This window comes from Bidens hawaiensis, unplaced genomic scaffold (assembly GCF_021521415.1).
Source record: "Bidens hawaiensis isolate Kalapana, Puna unplaced genomic scaffold, B.hawaiensis_p1.1 tig00001032_1, whole genome shotgun sequence".
Taxonomy (NCBI): Eukaryota; Viridiplantae; Streptophyta; class Magnoliopsida; order Asterales; family Asteraceae; genus Bidens; species Bidens hawaiensis.
This window is the reverse complement of record NW_027491060.1, coordinates 2,332,196-2,352,013: the sequence shown is the minus strand read 5'-3', so window position 1 is coordinate 2,352,013 and position 19,818 is coordinate 2,332,196. Positions and strand designations below refer to the sequence as shown.

General features: G+C 34.9%; 3 protein-coding genes across 7 annotated transcripts; 1 reads left to right on the top strand and 2 right to left on the bottom strand.

The window, feature by feature from the left end:
- Positions 1-1,806: 1,806 nt before the first annotated feature.
- Positions 1,807-2,989, top strand: LOC143553354 (RING-H2 finger protein ATL2-like). The gene has a single exon (XM_077043380.1). The coding sequence runs from the start codon at positions 1,926-1,928 to the stop codon at positions 2,760-2,762; it is 837 nt and encodes a 278-aa protein (XP_076899495.1). The 5' UTR covers positions 1,807-1,925; the 3' UTR covers positions 2,763-2,989.
- An 8,692-nt stretch (positions 2,990-11,681) lies between these two features.
- Positions 11,682-14,319, bottom strand: LOC143553320 (uncharacterized). Of its 5 annotated transcripts, none has more exons than XM_077043350.1 (4): positions 12,835-14,319; positions 12,094-12,431; positions 11,925-11,995; positions 11,682-11,854 (listed from the first exon to the last, which is right to left on the bottom strand). In XM_077043350.1, the coding sequence occupies exons 1-3, from the start codon at positions 12,993-12,995 to the stop codon at positions 11,973-11,975; spliced, it is 522 nt and encodes a 173-aa protein (XP_076899465.1). In that variant the 5' UTR covers positions 12,996-14,319; the 3' UTR covers positions 11,682-11,854; positions 11,925-11,972. The 5 variants fall into 5 exon arrangements, with proteins under 5 accessions (XP_076899465.1, XP_076899484.1, XP_076899478.1 ...); XM_077043369.1 differs by having other exon boundaries at positions 11,682-11,995; positions 12,835-13,015; positions 13,091-14,319; XM_077043363.1 differs by having other exon boundaries at positions 11,682-11,995; positions 12,835-13,610; positions 13,716-14,319.
- A 2,074-nt stretch (positions 14,320-16,393) lies between these two features.
- On the bottom strand, positions 16,394-19,165 carry LOC143556009 (uncharacterized). The gene is made up of 2 exons (XM_077045449.1): positions 18,061-19,165; positions 16,394-17,967 (listed from the first exon to the last, which is right to left on the bottom strand). Exons 1-2 carry the CDS (start codon positions 19,163-19,165, stop codon positions 16,394-16,396), a joined length of 2,679 nt encoding a protein of 892 aa, XP_076901564.1.
- Between the last annotated feature and the right edge of the window lie 653 nt (positions 19,166-19,818).

The window sequence follows — 19,818 nt, the reverse complement described above, 5'->3', positions numbered from 1 at the left end:
AATTCTTGAAATTTTGTAACATGCATGTATATAAATAAGATAACAAACATATGACCATTCCAAGAAACTCTCTAAAGTTGTATTGAGTAATAAAGATTAAAATATGATATGTAAGGTATATTTCCCATCAATAATTTTGTGCAAGTTTTGGTTAAAAAGAAAGAAAGAAAAAAAGTTTGGGTTTATACTCATTTAAACCGATAATATTGTACATATACTAACTAAATCGTAAACACATAAATTGTGCATTTAGATCTTCGTTGTGGAGATAGAAAACAAGTGTCATAGTCCACTGCAAACCCACCACTCATATTCAAGCATACACACATTTATTTACTTTTTAATTTTTTTCTTTTATTTTAAATATTACTTAAACCAAGTTAACCCACAACACGCTAGTTAAGTTATAATTCTTTTGTCTACAAAATAGTGACGTGACACGGTAACTATAGAACACATAACATTAATAATCATTTTGTTTTCCCAAAACATATACATATATTTATAACAACCTTTGTTAGACTTAAAAGGGTGCATTGGGATCTTCTTCAACCACTAAAAATGTTGCATGCCGTCGACTTCACGGGAATTACTGATCTTTCTGTGCACCTCTTTATTAGTATACTATTTACTATTCTCCAATAACTTTCTGCCACCTCACCCAAGGTGCTTCATAACCATAGACACATAAAGTCGCCCGTAACTAATAAACATTAAAAAAAGTAAAACATAAGTATCGGACGAGACATAAATAGTTTTTTATTTTAAAGGTATTAAAAAAATATGGTAAGTTTCTTGATAACTTATATGTGTGAAAATAATAATTGAAAAGTACCGTTTATGCCCTTGGATCACGTTTTATTTGATTTGAGGTAGTCGGGTAAACAGGGGATCTCTCCTTTTGACTTCTTATCACACAAACATGTGAATGGTAGGAACTAGAAAGAGTGAGACTAACGGAGGGGGGCATTGACCAACAATATTACGCAATCTTAGCATTAAAAACATAACTTCATAATAAACAAATTTACTTAATATATAAATGCTAGAAAGTGTAGTTTATATGCAAATACCTAAACTAACATGCACTGCGGATATACTTAAAAGGATTAAAATCCTAATAAATGTAAGAAGTCACCATTATAGAATTTTTAATATACGATTTTTAAATATCCTTTAATTTAAAACTTACTTTTAAAAATATCCATTCATTATAAACTTGCTTATTATATAGTTACGAAAAATAATTAGGTGATAATAATTTGAACTATAAGAATATTTGTGACTACATGCAATATTGGAAACATAATTGATCTTTCAAAAAATCTAATAAGAATTTGATTTGATAGCTAACAAACTCACGTGAAGTGTGAGTTTTAAAATGCATCGTATCGTAATGCTTTTCTCTTACGAAATTGTCATAGTCATAACCATTAGTTTCTTTTGGACTAATAACGGAAATATGGATCATGTGAAAACACGTTTGTATGTAAAAACTCATAAACTATTTAATCCAATCACAAAATGCCATCTATTTATTCATTATCTTTTAGTAAAAAATGAGTTATACATATGATGTTAGCGAGTGAGCTGCGTAGCTTCTTAACTCAGAACGTTGAGTACCTGATTGATCATTGATCAATCAAGAATTTAGCAAGTAACTAAATTTTGATTATTTTTAACCAAATATGTTATTCGGGTAGTTTTCGCGTTTAAGGTTAGATGCCAAATAAAACCTAAACACCATATAAACACTTTCTCCGTATAATGTATAAAGATACAATTACTACATATATAGAGATAGGTATAATATGAATAAAGGTGTGTGTACATATTACGCAACACTACTTTACTTGATTCTCTAATACCCACTCTGGTTAACCCCCACCACCCCAACACATTCCTCCACCCCTTACCACCTTACCATGTCTATCTCTCCGCCACTCCAACCACCACCACCACCGCCGGAATCCTCGAGCTCCATCGCTCGCCTAATCCGTACAACTCTCTCTTACGACACCAACGTCATGCTCGCAGCAATCATCTCCCTCCTCCTCGTCATCCTCTTCGTCCTCCTCCTCCACCTCTACACCCGCTGGTTCCTCCTCCAAGCCCGCCGCAGAAGCCGCACATCCGTCAACGTCCCACACGTGTTAGGATCCAGACTCCACCAACGTTTCACAATAATCGACACAAGCAATTCAGATGATAATTCTAACGCAAAATTCGGCCTCCCAATCGCAATCATCTCATCGTTACCATTATTCGTGTACAACTTCTCGTCTATAGGAGATCGTAACCATGGATTAGAATGCGCAATTTGTCTATGCGTATTCGAGGACGAAGAAATCGGAAGAAAGTTACCCGCTTGTGGCCATGCATTCCATGTTGAATGCATTGACATGTGGTTGCAGTCTCATTCAACTTGTCCAATTTGTAGAGCAACAATTCAGTATAATCAAAGTCGTAAAATCGATAATAATTCAGATGCTGAATTCGTCGATTCGGGTCTTGATTTAAACATATTAACAGTCAATAACGAAGAAGATTTACGATTGGAGATAGTAACAACGAGTAGTGATCACAATCAAATCCTGGAGGCTCGTGAATCGGATGTAGCGACAGTGAACGAATGCGGTTCGTCTTCGTCATCTTCAACCGGAGAATTGGAATTAGCTAAGATTTTGTTGACTATAAGTGGCAGATCTGAAAGTAAAGTTTATCCATCATCGAATGTTAACGGGGATGACTCAGTGGCTTGATTTTGAAAATTGTAAGTTGTGTTTAGTAGAATTTAATTACATGGTAAATTGTAAAAAAAAATATATGTAGTGAAAAGAACATGGGATTTTTGGGAGTGAACAAAGGGTTGAATTTTGGGTTATTATGAAATCAAGAAAATTCGATTAATTAATTCTTGAGATCAGAAGTGCTGAATTTGTTACCGCCGTCCGGCGTACGATACAAAAGTTTTGAGAGTTATTGTGTGGCATTTCGGCTTAAGATTAAATGATATTAAAATTTATAATAGTATATGTTTGTGTGAATAAGGTCAATGACAGTTGTGTTCCTAATTAAATAGTCAAATTTTATTTATTTTATATTTTAAGTTATTATTTTCTTTGAAACATACAACAAAAATCACCCAATAAAAAGCGAAATGTCTAGCAAACAAAAAACAACAATCACCCAATCCTCTTAGCCTAAACCCCACTTCTCTCACACTCACATCCTTGATATTTCTATTTATGGAAATGAAGCACTTTAATCTGCTTTACCAACGATGTTAATCTTATTTATAACTATAAAATAACAATAAGTGTTTTGGTGATTTTAAGTTTTAAGTAAGTAGTAAAAAAATATTCTGAAGTCTGATCTTGATTTATGGGTTAATTAATAGAAAATAATAGTTATCTTTGTTATTTTTATTGTTTTTTTTCTTCAAATCTTTGATTACTTCTTTCATTATATAGAAACATAGATATTATATCAACATAGCAGGTAAGCGGGCAACAAACTGCACCGCCACCCCTTTCTGAATTGCAAACCCTAACCTGCTAAAGACATATCCCTGCCCCCTTGGAGTCGACACGTTGCTATGCACAACCCGTTGGACCCTGGTTAGGAAACGGATAGCTTCCGGTGCCAAGGAGCCAAAGGTATCAAAAGCCAGAGGGACAAAAACATGTTGGTTCTCTTCGCAGGCTTTAGCATGTATCTCCACCTTCTTCGTTTCAGCCCTTTCATTGCTTGCCCAGCTACAAACTCATTATCCCTCAAACCAGCTAAGGGAGATACCCTTGTGAGGTCAACATAAGCGTGTTTTCCCCCGGCCCAACCAAAGACGAGCAAATCTGCCGGTCGTAGAGTGGATCTCCCTTCCGTGGGATCTGTAAGGAAGTTTACGGGGGCTTCCTTTTTAGCTGATATCCCAGCTCGCCTTAAGTTTTTATTGTTAAATTTAAAAACGTTAATGTGAATGACATGAGTTTTGTTTAATATTTTAATTGAAAAAAATAGTTTAGTTAGTTAAATTAATTGAGGAAAGTTAACATACAAATGAAATTTACGTGCTAATTATGAGAATCAAATAAAGTATTTATGTAATTATATCATAGATTAAGTATACAATTTGATTATTACAATTAACACGTTAATTTTATTTATATTTGATTCAAACTCAAACAAAATCCAGTAAAAGTTTAAGGTGTGCGATTACAAAATTTTGTGACGGTGCTTAGGATTTTGACGCATATATAACATCATTTCTATTTTTTTAAGGTGGATGGTCGCCCCATTTAGAAGGCAATTGGTCCGCCCCTGCTTTTAACTAAGTATATGCTAAATTGAAATGTATGTTGTATCAATACATTTTCCCTTACTAAGATGATCCTTGAATTCATTTTGAAAAGTCAACAACATAATGCAGCATAAATAATCAACTCACTCCGAGTGAGTTGATTTCAAGATACGAATGATTTTTTAGTATGTTAACCTGTTTTATGGATTCCATTTCTATCAAAGCAAATCTTGACACTATTCCTTTTTCAAAAGAATACCACTTATCAGTTATCATAAAAGAAAAAAAAAATCGAAGTTTTGAAATCTCCTCCTCACGCGTCAACATCTTTAACATTTTTAGATGTAATCTATTTATTCTCCTACAAGTTGTATTCATCAATAAGAGCACTCTAACGTTGTGTTTCCGAGTTAGTTTAAAAAAATAAAAGAAAGGAAAACTTTTTTTATCTTTTTTTCCTTTCAAACTTCATATCTGTTTTCCTTTCCTTTTTCATCTAATTCTTTCTATATTAAAAAGAAAACTTTCACCCTTTAAAACCTCACATTCCCCCCCCCCCCCTCCTTTCATTTCTCCCCTTAAATGATACTTGGGAGCACAAAGTTTTAACTTTCCATTCCTTTTTTATCAAAAAAAAAACTTGTGGGCACATCCAACTCTATCTTTCCATCCATTTCTTTTATTTTTCCTCCTTAAGTGGGACTCGGGAACACAACGTAAGTTATAAGAGGAGTATAAAGATTTCTCTATTTTCGCCACCACACCTAAAAGTTTTAAGGAAAACTAGAGTGAATAATATGAAAGTATTATTCTCGAATTAAAATGATATAGTACTTCCTTGATTTAACGGCATAACATATTGAAAAAATAGTAGAATTAGATAAAATTTCAAGAGTCAGTATAATTTTATCTTACGTCTTGCATTTTATAAGAACATCTCCAACACATGTCATCATATGTGCTCAGACGTCTGAGTCTAAGAATGTTAGTGTTCAAATTTATTTTCATATTACATATGCATTAAAACAGACGTTTAAATTTTGCAAAACTATGCTTATAACATAGATTTAATAAACCATTCATTTAAAGCATATCTCTAATTCTAAAAGAATATATAATAACAAAACTATTAACTTTTATAAATAAGTGGGATAACTAGATTTAATAACATAATTAAAACTAGTATTTTAGAAGTAAAGTTAAATGGCAGTGTTTTGGTTCTTACCTAAGGATGCATCATTTAAATCATCTTGCACATATACATGTGTGTAGGATAGAGTTAGATATAAAGCGAGCGAGTGAACTGGCGGAGTCATCGTAGATGGACGCACTAGGGGTTGCGATATCAAGAAATTAATGAAATGATAACGGAAATTAAACCATAAATTACTTATTTTTATCATTTTTTTCATATGAATGACAATGAGTCGGGTTTGGGACGAGTTTAGGTATTGCAAACTCCATACCCAATTACTAAAGCCTGTCCCAAACCCGTATGGTATATAATCGGGTAAATATGCCAATGTTATTAAGTAATCGGACATATTGTAAATCCCAAACCAACCAAAAACCCACAAAAATTTTTCAAGTTTTTCCATCGTGTTCCGGTTTCACCGACAACCTTAGATTTCCATATGTGTGTATGTGATAGTGAGAGGTGGGTGTGTTAGTTACACAGTTGTTATTGGCTTATCGCTATTAACTAACTATATATATGAGGTTGGTTTGTTAGTTAATTTTCCGTGAAATAAACACCAACAACACGACGATGTATATTTTCACCGGAACCACCACCGCCACTGGCGGATCCCGACGACCACCATCACCCAATTTGTTCAGTCGCTCGCTTCTTCCACATAACCCTATCATACCACGCCACCATCAATCTGACCCTCGCAACCGTTTTTCTCATACTCATCCTTACCGTCCTCATACTCTACCTCTTCTCATGCCTCCATTCTCGTCGCCGTAACGACACCGTCGTCACCGTCACCACCGATGACTACCCCTGTGTCCACCTATGTCCGATTCGGAGTTCGAACCTTTTATTTTCATCATCCTTATTACGGTGATAATCCTATTGATCATCGTTATGTTTAAGTTCGACTCTCCATGCAGTAGTATATGTATTCCCGCCGCAGCTACTAACCCCTTCGGCGTCGTCCGACTACCAGAATTTGTTTGCCATGATTCAGTCGAATGCTGCATATGTTTGGATTACATATATCCAAACGAAACGGGGGGTTGAATTAAGTTGCAAACATAGGTATCACTCCGTATGCATTCGGAGGTGGTTAACTATTCATGACACCTGCCCTCTTTGTAGGGAGACATTCCATGAGGAATCTCCTGGATTGTTGGTCTAAACTCACCCTAAATCAAGAATAGTAATTTATTGACGAACCGTCAAGATCATCATTATCATCATCATCATGCCTTTCTTTTGTTAACTTGATTATTATTATTATTGAATTTATAATTTGAAGTTGAGGGGTCTTTCATATTATTGCCACAACAAACAAACAAGTGAGAGAGGGATCTTGAATTTCAGGATTTCTTTCTCTATTATTATTATTATTATTATTATTATTATGGGTATTGTTACCGGAGCATGACGAGAACTTAAGAACAAGTGCGTAGCATAGTTGGGGCCAGGGGTGGCCCCCTCCGTTTTTTCGCTTGTTAGTGTAAAGTTATCCTTTTTCGGCCAAAATTTTTTATACATAGTGTAAATTTACCCGTTTTCAACTAAAATTTTGAGCTTGGCCCCTCGGTTTTTTGCTTGGTAATATATATTTATCTTTTTTTCCCCGAAATTTTTATACATAGTGTAAATTTACCTGTTTCCGACCGAAAATTTGAGCCCGGCCTCCTCCGTTTTTTCGCTCGGTAGTGTAAATTTATTTTTTTTCAGCCGAAATTTTTTTTATACATGGTGTAAATTCACCCGTTTCCGATCGAAATTTTGAGCCCGCCCCACTCGTGTCTATGAATTTTTTTATACATATTGAGTTCGGCCCCTTCGAAGATTATGTCCAAGCTTCGCCACTGCTTAAGAAGAAGGATGGCGAAATGTCCTTCTCTTTTAGATTCACCAGATCTGGCCGGCGGGTTATGGTTGAAATTTTGAGGTGGAAGATGACGACGACGACAGCCGGAAACTCAAACAACGACAACCGCTACTTGAAATTTCGAGGTGGAAGATGACGATGACGTGCCGATGTTCTAATCGGGGCCAGGGCTTTAAACTGTTGGTGGTGGATGACGGCGGTGCATCCATGTTGGATGGATCTTGAAGATGGTTGATGAATTTCGAAGAAAGAGAGAAAAATATGAAGTAGAGTAGTCTAAACAAAGAGAAAGATGAATTATTTGATAAGAATGAAAATGACAAAAAGGTGATAAGAACATGACCGGAGAGTGAAAAGTCTTTAATACCCCTTTTAGATTTTTGAATTTAACAACGAATGGGTGAATGTGGCTAACCATGGACCACCCGTTTGGGTTTCGATAGTTTTCACAACTCAACTAAGATTTCATCGTATACTTTCCCTATCTGACCACCCGTAGTGGTAGCGTTGTTGCCGCGTTATGGACGAAAACGCCGGGCACCCCCCGGGACGTTTTTTCTCGGCGTTTAAAAAGAGTGTTTTCTACAAACGCTTAAAAGATAAACATACAAACAATTTTGACCGTTACATGGTTGAGAATAAGGAGGTAGGGATTATTTTGAGGAGGATTGGAGGTAGGCTTACCACCGGTCGATGCACCGTCGGAAAAGAGATGAGACATTGACGGTGGTATAATCGGTCCACAGGTTGCTACTTTGGCCATTTCTACTGATTCGTGACGGTCAACGGTAAGTCAATGATCGATTATTGGCCTGAGAGTGAACATTTGAAGGAATGTTGAAAGAATGGTGATGGGTGAGTTATATGGTTGAGCAGAAGGAGTTTGGTGAAGTTAATGTATTTTTTTTATTTAATGTATTTTTAATTTAATAAATTATAATTTATTGTGTATGTTATTTTAATTTTATATTTAAGAATGTAATGAATTATTATTACAAAAAAAGTGTAAAAGTGATTGAGCGTCACGTGTCGCATAATGCCCAGGGGTAGGGCATTATGATTAAATCATCTTTTTGAAAAAAACCATAACTCTGACCGCATAATGTCCATGGGTGGGGCATTATGACTACGATATATATATATATATATATAGGGAGAGAATCATGAAAGAACTCCATTTTATGGAGAGAACTAGAGAACTAATAATGAAATATTTTTAATTTAATTAAAAAAATATTTTTCAAATTTTTTTTCTTTCATCCTTCTTATATATTGTTATTCTTCACCACAAAAAAATATAAAAAAATATATAAAAATTAACGAGTAATGCATATATACAATACACCGATTTTTTTATAATGCATATGTGCAATAGTGTGCATTTTGAAATTTGAAATAGTGTTGAATAACATATATATAGTTGTTTGTATTGTATATTTGCAATACTGTTATATTATATACATAAATTTAAAAAAATCGATATAGTGCATATGTGGATTAGTGTTGTATTACATATATGCGATAATGTGTTTTGCATACAATTATTAGTGTCGTATTTGCATATATTCAATAGTGTGTATTAGATAATGTATTTGTGTTGTATTATATGCAATAAAACTCTATTTTATATATACAATACACATTAATGCACATACGCATTACATCGACGGTTTTTTTAATTTTTTTATTTATTTTTTATTTTTTTAGAAACAATATCATCTTATTAGAAGGAGAAAATAAAAAAATCACAAAATATTTTTTTAAAAATAGTTAAAATAATTCTTTAATAGTTCTCTAATTCTCTTTTTAAAAAGAGTTCTCTCTAAATTCCACCTATATATATATATATATATATATATATATATATATATATAAAGAGAGAGAGAGAGAGAAATATTAAACTAAAAAGTTATTCGTTTAAAACAAACCGAGCGAAACTTTACTTGTTTTTGAAACCGAGCCAAAATCGAGCGTGTATTTTCCAAGGGATGGATGAACAGAGCAGTTTGATGCGTCAAATCCGAAATCATCAACAACAATAATCTCTTGTTTTGTTCGTAGGATCAAATTCAAATCCTCAAGCCTTGAATCATCAGCCATTATTTCAACTACTCAATCAACCCCACCTTAATAATAATAATAATAATAATAATAATAGTCTCAATTCAATTCAATTCAGTGACAAACAAACAATGAGTTGCAGTTTTTGATTAATCCACACTTTCTCGCCGTCTTCTTTGTTTCGTCATCCCAGATTCCGTTTCACTAACCCTAATTATTATTCTTCTTCTTCTTCTATTGATTTTAATGTCAATATCGGATTATACTTTGGTAACGGATGTTATGCTTGGTTGGATGTTGTTCGCAATGTGATGGTCTGGTTGCAGGCTTGCGGTGGTGATTTCTGCGGTTTTTTAGTTACTAACAGGTAGAAATTAAGAATTAAACTAAAAATAGCTTACAGTTTCGTCATTGGTTTTAGGATTATTCATTTGTAATGAAGTTAGTATCTTGATGTTTCATTTTCTTGGTCTAACATGCTATGGGCTAAAATAAAACTTAAAATAGCTTAATTTAAACATATTAACAGTCAATAACGACGATGATTTGCGATTGGAGATTGTAACATTCGGTTCGTCTTCGTCATCTTCAACCGGAGAATTGGAATCACCTAAGAATATGCTGAGTATCAGTGGCAAATCTGGAAGTAAAGTTTATCCGTCATCGATCGTTAACCGTGATGAATCAGAAGCTTGATTTGCAAAAGTTTTTTTTAAGTTATTATATTTTTTTGAAACATACAACAAAATCAATATCAATAAACAGCGAATAGTTACGCTAAATGTACACTCTCGTGTACTTATCCTACCCCTCTCTATATTTCAATCATTTAACAATTTTATTTGACATATTACTATCATCTAGCATTTTTTGTAAAACTTATCATAACAGTAATATTGATTACCTTTTGTAAAGGTTTCTTTTATTTTCTATCTTTTTGTGTTTATTCTTTATCATAATAATTATTATTATTATATATTTAAAGATATAATTATATAATCTCTTTATAAAAGCAATAAAATGATTTGTATATTTTTATCTTATTATACGTCTCTCGTCCGACAAATAAAATCCTTTGAATATATCTTGTTAGGTTTAGGTGTATAAGATTATTGACACATTATAAAATAACCAACTTGTTGATCAAGTCGATGTTGTTTAATCTCCTTAATTGATTTAAAACAATGCGAATTTTTTTCAAAAAAAAATAAACTATCGCTAAATATTATTTAAAATAAAAACTCTAATGTATTAAAATACTTTTTAAAAAACTGTATTAAAACACTCTAAAGAAAAACTCTTTAAAGAATAAAAAAAATTAAATAAAAATAATAATAAAAGATAACAAAATGGTAAAGGAAAAACAAAAAGGTTTAAATCATATTAGTGCAAAACTTGAGGAAGGGGTGGGTTTAGTAAAAATGAAAGGGAAGGAATGTACGTTTGATAACACCCAAATCAAAATGTCTAGTCAAATAACTTTGCCAAAACACAATGAAATAATACATTTGTAAAAACCACAATGGTAATAATACATTAAAAACATTATGTACATGTCCGAATTTACAGATAATCTTACAAACAAGAAAGTTGTAGCGGCGAAATTAAAACGATAAAACTTTATTAGATATTAACCCAACCGGAAAAAACACCTCCTAAACCTTTAAAACTCACAAATATGAGTTCTTGACCAACATTACAAACAATCATCTAATAATACAAATCAGTTGATGATGAAAGAAAGATGAACAATAATATAACCAAGCTACCTAACACAAAATGAGATGAACTCACAGAGAGAAACCCAATAATTACAATGAATAATATGTCTGCCTAAATATCCATTGCAACTTGTTTCATATCATCACAACACAAATGGGCTTCATTCTTGAATCCCCAAAGCCAATTGTAGCCCACATAGCTCCAAGCCCACCAGCACGTGCTCAGTCCAGCGTAAGTTTTAAGTTCAACCCAGTATTGTTCTTGGTCCAATCCAATATACAAAACAAACAAAATTATATTACAACTAGAAAGTTGACCCGCGCGTTGCGGCAGGTTTGAGGTGTTGTTTGATGAATATTAAGTGTAATGCAATTTCTGTTGATTCGTAGCTATTGTTATGAAAATGTAACATAGTATCAAAAAAACTCCTGTAGAATACTCCACACTTAATTTACATAATATTAAGCATTAAACAACCTAAAGGAAGTAAAGTGGTACAACAGCCAGAGTTACAAAAAGTGGCGCGTAGCGCTGGTGGTCATGTACCTACTTGTTTATGTTTAACATAACATCTAGTTAGGCCTTTTTACATAGTAGGGCCTTTTAGTAATTACATATTTGCATAATTTTACAGCCATGTCTTTGAGATGTGCGTTAGTTCCGCCAAAATAAGTTTCCCGTAATTTTCGACATGTGAAACCTGTTTCAATTCAATTTTTTATGTGTTAAGATCGCTGGTGTTTAGGCTATATTATTTAAATGTTTCTTACCTAGTTATAGTAGGTGTTAACAAAAAGCATGCATTGTTGGAGTCCCCTTTACATCTTCTGTCTCTTTTCACCTGAATTTGTCAGAATGATAGTTGAAGCTTTAGTTCAATAAACAACATATTGTCGTTGGTCATAACAATATTTAATGGTTATTGAAGGATGTGTATACCTGGAACATCTTGCATTGGCCTCTTTCTCTTTGGATCTGGTGTTTGTGGTGTGAGGCTTGTTGATGTGGATGCCGATTTGGGCTGAAGAACATTAGTGTCTGGTGTGTCGCTTATTCCGTTGACGGATATTGAGTTGTCAGCCCTTTTAGTTAGTTCAAATAACTTTGGAACACCAATCACTGCAGAGATCTCTGGTGGCAATACTTTCTGGTCAATGTTTCCTTTGTCTAAAACCATCACACGGCATTCTGTTCTTAGTGCATCAGTCATTGTTTCATCATAGATCACGACATCTGTTGTGTTTGTGTCGTCGGTTATCGAGGCATTCAAACAGTACCTGTCATATATGAATTTAGGTATCATTCAATAGTCTTATGAGATGTAGTATGTGTATGACATGCACCTATTGTATATCATACAGTTAAAAACAAAAATTACTTTGGCTGTTGTTAAGATTCTTCTTAATTAATCAAAAGTCTACAAACAAAATAAAGAGAATTAATGAAGTTGTGTAAAAAATAAATTTGAAAGACGAAAAAATTAAAGCGAAACATAACATACGGAACTAATAACTTTGTCCACTGACGACCGTAATCGTGAAAAATAGGAGTACAAAAGTTGAACCACACATATGCATGCGGAATTTTATAATTGTATATAAAAATTATAATTAAAAGATTAATATGTCATCATATATGCAGTTTAATAGATATTTTGGAATATGAGAAGCATTATCTTACTGGAATTTTGGTGTGATATTTTCATGGTCTCGACAAGCGAATGATGTTTTGCAACCGTCTTCATCGTCTTCTTCTTCTGGGTACAAAGTCCTTGGGCACCTGGAGCATGTGCAAAGTACCAGTTTCGGTTGGTTGCCACTTCGTTTATTCTGGCTATGCATGTGTAGGTTTTGCCTTCAGTCTGCACATATAGTTATTAATGGTTTTATTCTTTTTTTGTTGTTGTTATGAAATGTTGTGGTAAATTAGTTCTTACGTTGTTTTGATGTGGTATGTTGTTAATGATGTCGCTAACTTTTATTGGGATTGCCTGTTGTGGTGGTTCGGTTGTCACCGGTAGTTCTATCAACCTGTTTTTGTGAAGTAGTTGGAACAAACACACATTATACGTTAAGTGTTGAACTATGATAGCAAAGTGAAACGGAGAATCTGTTATGTAAATAGATATATTTTTTTGTGAGTTAATAACAATGAAAAGTAGTTTATATCATAAAACATTGATAATGAATAGTAAAGCTCAATAACTTATTTCTTAAAAAAAGATTTTCTCTTATTCCTTTCAAATTGTAATCAAAACGCAATCATGCTATTATTAGTGTTTTTGAAACAATAACGGATTTTTCAAATCAAATGGCCACTAAAATAAGATAGATGTAAGTTTTTATGTCGGCATTTTAATTATGCGATTTAATACCTGTCTATGTATTTCTGGGTATGTGGGCCTGTTGGATTCACTGTGATTGTTGTTAGAAAGGTTGACTCGAGCTGTTTTAAACCTATGAAGGAGTGAATTAGAGATTAAGGTGTTGTTTTTCATTATATATGACGAATGGGTAATGTGCATAATATTGTGAAATGAATTGTTGAGTTATAGTAGATACCGCCAAATTGTGTTACTCTGACTGATGTGATGGCAATTGTATCTCCAGCTGTTGTTCTGTCGTCGATCAAGTCAATCTGACCAGGCCATAAGGTGACGAGCACTTGTTTGTCACTGTTTGAAAAGATAAGAATTAGTAGCATGTTTTTGAAAATATTATAGAAGATTAATTATGAAACATGGAAGCTTAAATCAACATGAGTTGTGTGAAGGGCACATCAATTATGTTTTCACGTGAAATCTCTGATGTATATTTTTCTTAATGTTAAGTTGTTTTTGGTTTCTGTAGTTTGGTTGCTCACTACACGTCCAATGTAATCTGCGAATGTTGAATGTTGTGTTAGAATTAGGTTAGATTATAGTTACATTTAATTTATGATGAAGAATGTTACCTGTAAGTAGATCCCAAGATTCAAGGCGTTCTTGAAGTTGCTCATAACGTGCGAAGTGATAGTAGCAATTTGGTATGTTGTCATTAGTAACAGGGACAAACTGTGTCTTCTTGCCAATTATGAGTGATGCTTTATGAGGGCATATTGCCATGGATCTTCGGGGTACACTTGATATGTAGTTGCTGACATTGTAGCATGATTGAATTTTGATTTTGTCTTCAAAGTATGACTCGTCTTTTAGGTCAGCTAAGCATTCAATTGCGTCTGCCTGTAGCAATTAGAAAATGTCAATAGTTTTAGGGAAATTATTAAAAATTCATGTTTTATAAGTTTAATCAAGTGTCACATATATGCGTACTTTATATAATAATATAATATGCATAGTAAATTGAAGGTACTTACATGTTGATCAACAAATAGGTAGCACAATTCTGGTTTTTTTCCTTTTGAGACCCAACGCTTCAAGACACGTATTGTAATAACCTTTGGTTTCTGACATGGTTTGATCTCGGAGAGACGTATGTATGTCATTTTTTTGTCCTGTGTCATTTACATAGGATAGTGTAAAAATTGTATATACATTAGGGGTAAATGAAAAAAAATGATTGTAAAATTATTGATGATGCTATTGTGTGTTGTGTGTCAATGGTAAGTATTTATGTGTAAGAAAGAATTGATATGATAAAGTATTAGGAACATGTATGGTTTATTTCCTTCAAAAAGTCAGAGAATACTATGTTTTTTGTAAAATTATAGTCTTCATTATTTTCCGGTACTATCAGTATCTTTAAGGATTCAGGATTGGTTGCTCTTGATAAGGCAACATAAAGTTGTCCATGTGAAAAAACAGGTTTTGGAAGGTAAACGCCTATTTTGTCTAGTGATTGCCCTTGACTCTTGTTTATTGTCATTGCATAACAAAGTCTTATCGGGAATTGTGTTCTTTTCATTTCAAAAGGTAGTTGCTTGTCTTTATGAGTTAGGGTTATTTTTGGAATGTACACACGACGGCCTACAAATTTTCCGGTCATTATATGTGCCTCAACTATTGTTGGTAACAGTTGTGTGATAATTAATCGTGTGCCATTGCAAAGGCCGTCAAGTGGATTTAGATTTCTAAGGAGTACTATTGGTGCGTTAACTTTCAGCTCAAGGATGAGTGGCGGGAGACTGTTAAAGTTCATTAGATTAAGGTACTCTACCGGGTATAAAGACACATTGGCATTGTTGTCACCTGGTTGGGCAACTATGGAGTCGATACTAATGTACGTTGTTATTGTTCCTGGTGTTATGTTTAGTATTGTTGTATTAAGTTCATTTACCGTGTCATTTTTAGGACAAACAATAGCCTTGGTTGATAGTGTTGTAGCAGATGGGTTGGCCAAAGTTTCTTCATCATATATGAAGTTAATTAGGTCTATCAATGAATTTTCTTTAAAGGGAATCAAGTATTGTGGTGGTATTATTATTTTTTTTGTGGTTTGTGGTTCGTTAATGTCAGTCGTGCCTATATCACCATCGCCTACAGCGACCAACCATGATGAGAATGAAGATATTGAATGTTGTTATTCTAATGTTAGATTTGGTCTGTGTAGACGGATCCAGCCAGGTTCTATTGATCATGTCCCCTTCCCAACAGTTGGAACTTGTCTTGGGGCGTCTTTGGCTTTACGAGAGAAAGCTCGCCGTAGAAAAAAGTCTTTCTCTTCCCGTCCCGGGTCATAGGTGCGTCCACAGAAGAGGAAATCGCAATGCATCTTGCTCAGCAGGTGTAGCTTGGAGTGAGAGTGTAGCGTGGGTAAGGGGTTCGACCCATTTTGCTCCCTTTCGGCGAAGTTAATTAACCTAAGGTTAAGATAAATAAGGGTTTGATCCAGATTTTTTCATGTTTTCTGTTAGTTTGTACACTTTGAAATGCCTCCAAAGATAAGATCTTGGTAAGGTAGATGAAATGATTGTCGCGTTGGAAGCCCCCGGTATCATAGGAAGAGTTTGTCTAAAGTCGCCACCAAGTAATACACACTTGCCACCAAACAGCCGATCAGGGTTGTTAAATAAGTCTTTTAACGATCTGTCTAATGTTTCTAGACACTTTCTTTCATTCATTGGAGCCTCATCCCATATGATAAGAGACGTTTCATCTAGTAACTGAGACATTTGAGTGTTCTTTATTTGGCAAGTTGAGTTGTCCGTCAAATCAAGTGGGATTTTAAATCGTGAGTGGGCGGTTCTTCCTGATGGCATTAACAATGATGCAATCCCGGAGGCAGCAACAACCAATACAATTTTACCAGTGGAACGTAATGAAGCAATTATTGTTGTCCATAAAAATGTCTTTCCTATTCCACCATGACCATATACGAAGGGCTAATATTTGTTGACTTGACGAAATGGCTGATGTGACATGGTCATATATCAACCTTTGTTGTGGGTTGAGACGTGTTAGAGACAATGCATGTTCTGATGCTAACAACTGCCTATCGTAGTTTTTTTCGTCCATCAAGAGCCTATTTTGTAGGCGTTGTAGCATGTTGGCATTTGGCATTGGCAAACCGTAATCTTTTAATGTTTTTCCAGAAGGACTTAATCGTAGTAATAATTCTAGCTCGAATAAGACATACTGCCTTAGGTCATCTTCATTTGCAATGCCATATGTTCGTTGCCCATCGTCTGCCATCTTTTGCCAATGTTGTTTCCATAGTTCAAGTGGGTTTGATATCTCACAATACAAATGCATATGGCTGAACAGGGATCGTAATTCTGACGCGGAGGCCCAATTTGATGCCTCATCAATTGTAGATGACCATTCTCTATCATCACCCAATAATCCTAACGCCTCACATGCAGCACGAAATGTCGGATAAATTTGACCAGTCACCGTTCGTATGCAAGTGTACGAACGACAACCTTTTTGGTAACCTAACAACATGCTTAGGTAAAAGGTCTCACCACAACTTGGATGTACATATATAAGCCTTGCTATTGGTGGTGTCTTTCTAGACAATCTTCTTATCCAACCTTTTGATTCCCACCTATACTCTGTAACATAGTCAACATATCGAAGGTGACGACCAGTGCTGTCAAATTGATTGTTACGTAACCACTCGGTCAACGTGGTACGTCTATTGTATGGGTTGTGGACGAGACTATCAAGGTCATCATTATCCCTAAAAGTTATGTTCTGCATATTCTCTAAATGGACCGCGAGGACTTGTACAACTGGATTTCTGTCATGGATTAAGAAATTAAAAATCCTCCAACATGCTTCATGTGGACATATGAATCGACCGTCAACGAAGTTTTGTATTTCATTGAGGTGTGATACGTCTTCATAATGGGTTGTACCAGTAGAGGCAGGGGTCTTTGTTATAGTATAGTGAACACGATCGGCACCTTTGGATATGTATTTGAATAGGTACTTGATGAGCATGTTCCAACCATAGTACTCAACGTTGATATGAGCCATGTAATGTAGACATAGAGCAAGGTTGTATGGAACAACATATCCATTGTCTAGTGTGACGTTGTCCTTGACGACAGTGAGGCCATTTGACCGGCGCCTATAGTGAACATACCCATTACTATCAAATGACGTCTCTTCTTGGTAATCTTTTGGGAAGTTCTTTGAACAATTACCAGATGACATACATGGTGATGTTGGTCTCGACAGACCGCATGGTCCGTGCATCATGAGATCAGTAACGATCTTGTGTAGATGAGGATCAACATTAGGGTCTGGTATCTCCGCAGATATATAATTGTCAACCTCACTTTCGTCCCTTATCTTACATGCAGGAGTTACCCATAAAAGCAAATGACAATGAGGGAGTCCTCTTTTTTGAAACTCGATGGTGTATAAATCTACATCGAATGATAATGGCAGCAACGTCAACATAAGTTGTAATAATGGTTTACATAAATGAATATGTGTTTGTGGTCATACAAATAAATTACCTGCGGCGACCTCTCCAAATGGTTTCTTCTCTTTTAGAAAGAGGATTAATGACCTTACTTTTATTTGAAATACTCTGGCAATAACATCAGGGTGGTCCTGTGGTTTTAGTGATGGAAATTGTGACATATATCTTTCAATCTCTGGCCACTTGACATTACATGTGAAGGTAATGAAGTATTGAGGAATGCCATGAACTTTACAGATCGCCAAAGCATCTTGATAGTGCTTGTACATGTAGCGTGGCCCGCCAGTAAACGAAGACGGAAGAAACGTTCGTTTGCCGACCTCTCGACCTTCGGTATCACCACGTTGAACTGCATCATATATGCCTTGAAGAAATTCGATACGAAATATATTTTGATTGTTTCTTATGTAGTCTAGACGATTTTCTTCAACACAGACATATGCATCAACCATATATTGTTGTGACAGACGACCTCCCCTTAACAACAACGTGTAAACATTATATCGATCATGTAATACGTAGCTGTAGTACATGTTGATAGTCAGCCTTTTGTCTTGTGAACCGTCCGGTTCACGCAACTTTAGACTTGGTGACCATCCGCTCTCACCAAATGGGAGAAGCAACGGATATTGCAATGGCATGTATAGTGAGTGCAATTTTAATATGCGTTGTGGCGTGTCGTCCTTATGGCGAATGATTATGTCAAATTGGTGACACGATGGATCACCATCGGATACTATTGCACCAATAGTTCCAGGAACGGGTCTGTTATATGTACGAGCACGAGCACGATCAGATCCATAAAGGCATATGTTGAAAGTTTGCATGTGACCGGAGGAAATTAGATCTCTAGCCATTCGGAAGAGCTTGACAAGTTCATTACAACTTTCCAATATGCGTAATATTAGGCTGACGGTTTCCGCGTTAAGCTCAGAATGAGTTTCATTACTAAATGCGTGAAGTCTATTTGAAATCTCATTGTCAGTGTCGTAGACATACATTTGTAAAAAGCGTGGTCTAGCATCTGCAGGAGGACAAAGAGAGCCTAGCCAGTGATGAACCTGGCCTGCAATCTTGAAAACATAAGGACCTGGACCTCGATTAACACTATTGTCAACCTTTGCACCAAAGGAGGTCATGGAGAACATGTAATTGTAAGCTCTAATATTTGTCATAAAGTGTAAGGTCTTCTTGGAAATGGCAAAACTACGCGTCCACCTTTGCAACACTGATTATACTTAACACACCGATTAGTAGAAAGTGACACAATCCGTTCGTCATACCAAAAGAGGGCACCACAAAATTGACAAATTCTGTCACAATCCCCATTATCAATATAGAGAGAAGTGGATGACGAATGAGAGACTAACGAAGATCGACTTGCAACGTGCCTAGATGATTGACAATGAGTTTGATTTGACGAAGTAGACGTGTCAAACGGTAGGTGAGAAGCAGAACGCGATCTCTTGCGTAGGGACATTTAGGTTTATTGCAAAGATTATAGTAAAGAAACTAAGAACGGTAACGCTAGAAACAAATTACTATAACCAAACTAATCTAGGCGCCTGTTATAGTGAACGAAGAAGTTTAACCACACAATTCATAGAGCTAATTTAAGTAAATACATGAAAACGTTATATACATACAACCAAAAAGTGAAGAAAACAAACCTGAAACAAAGTAGCAGCAAAGTAGGTTGAACAAAACAAACGGGTGCTGCGTAACAAAAAATTCAGCATTTAGTTAAGATTTAAAAATAACCTAACAAAAGACAAGATACATGGCTCGTTCT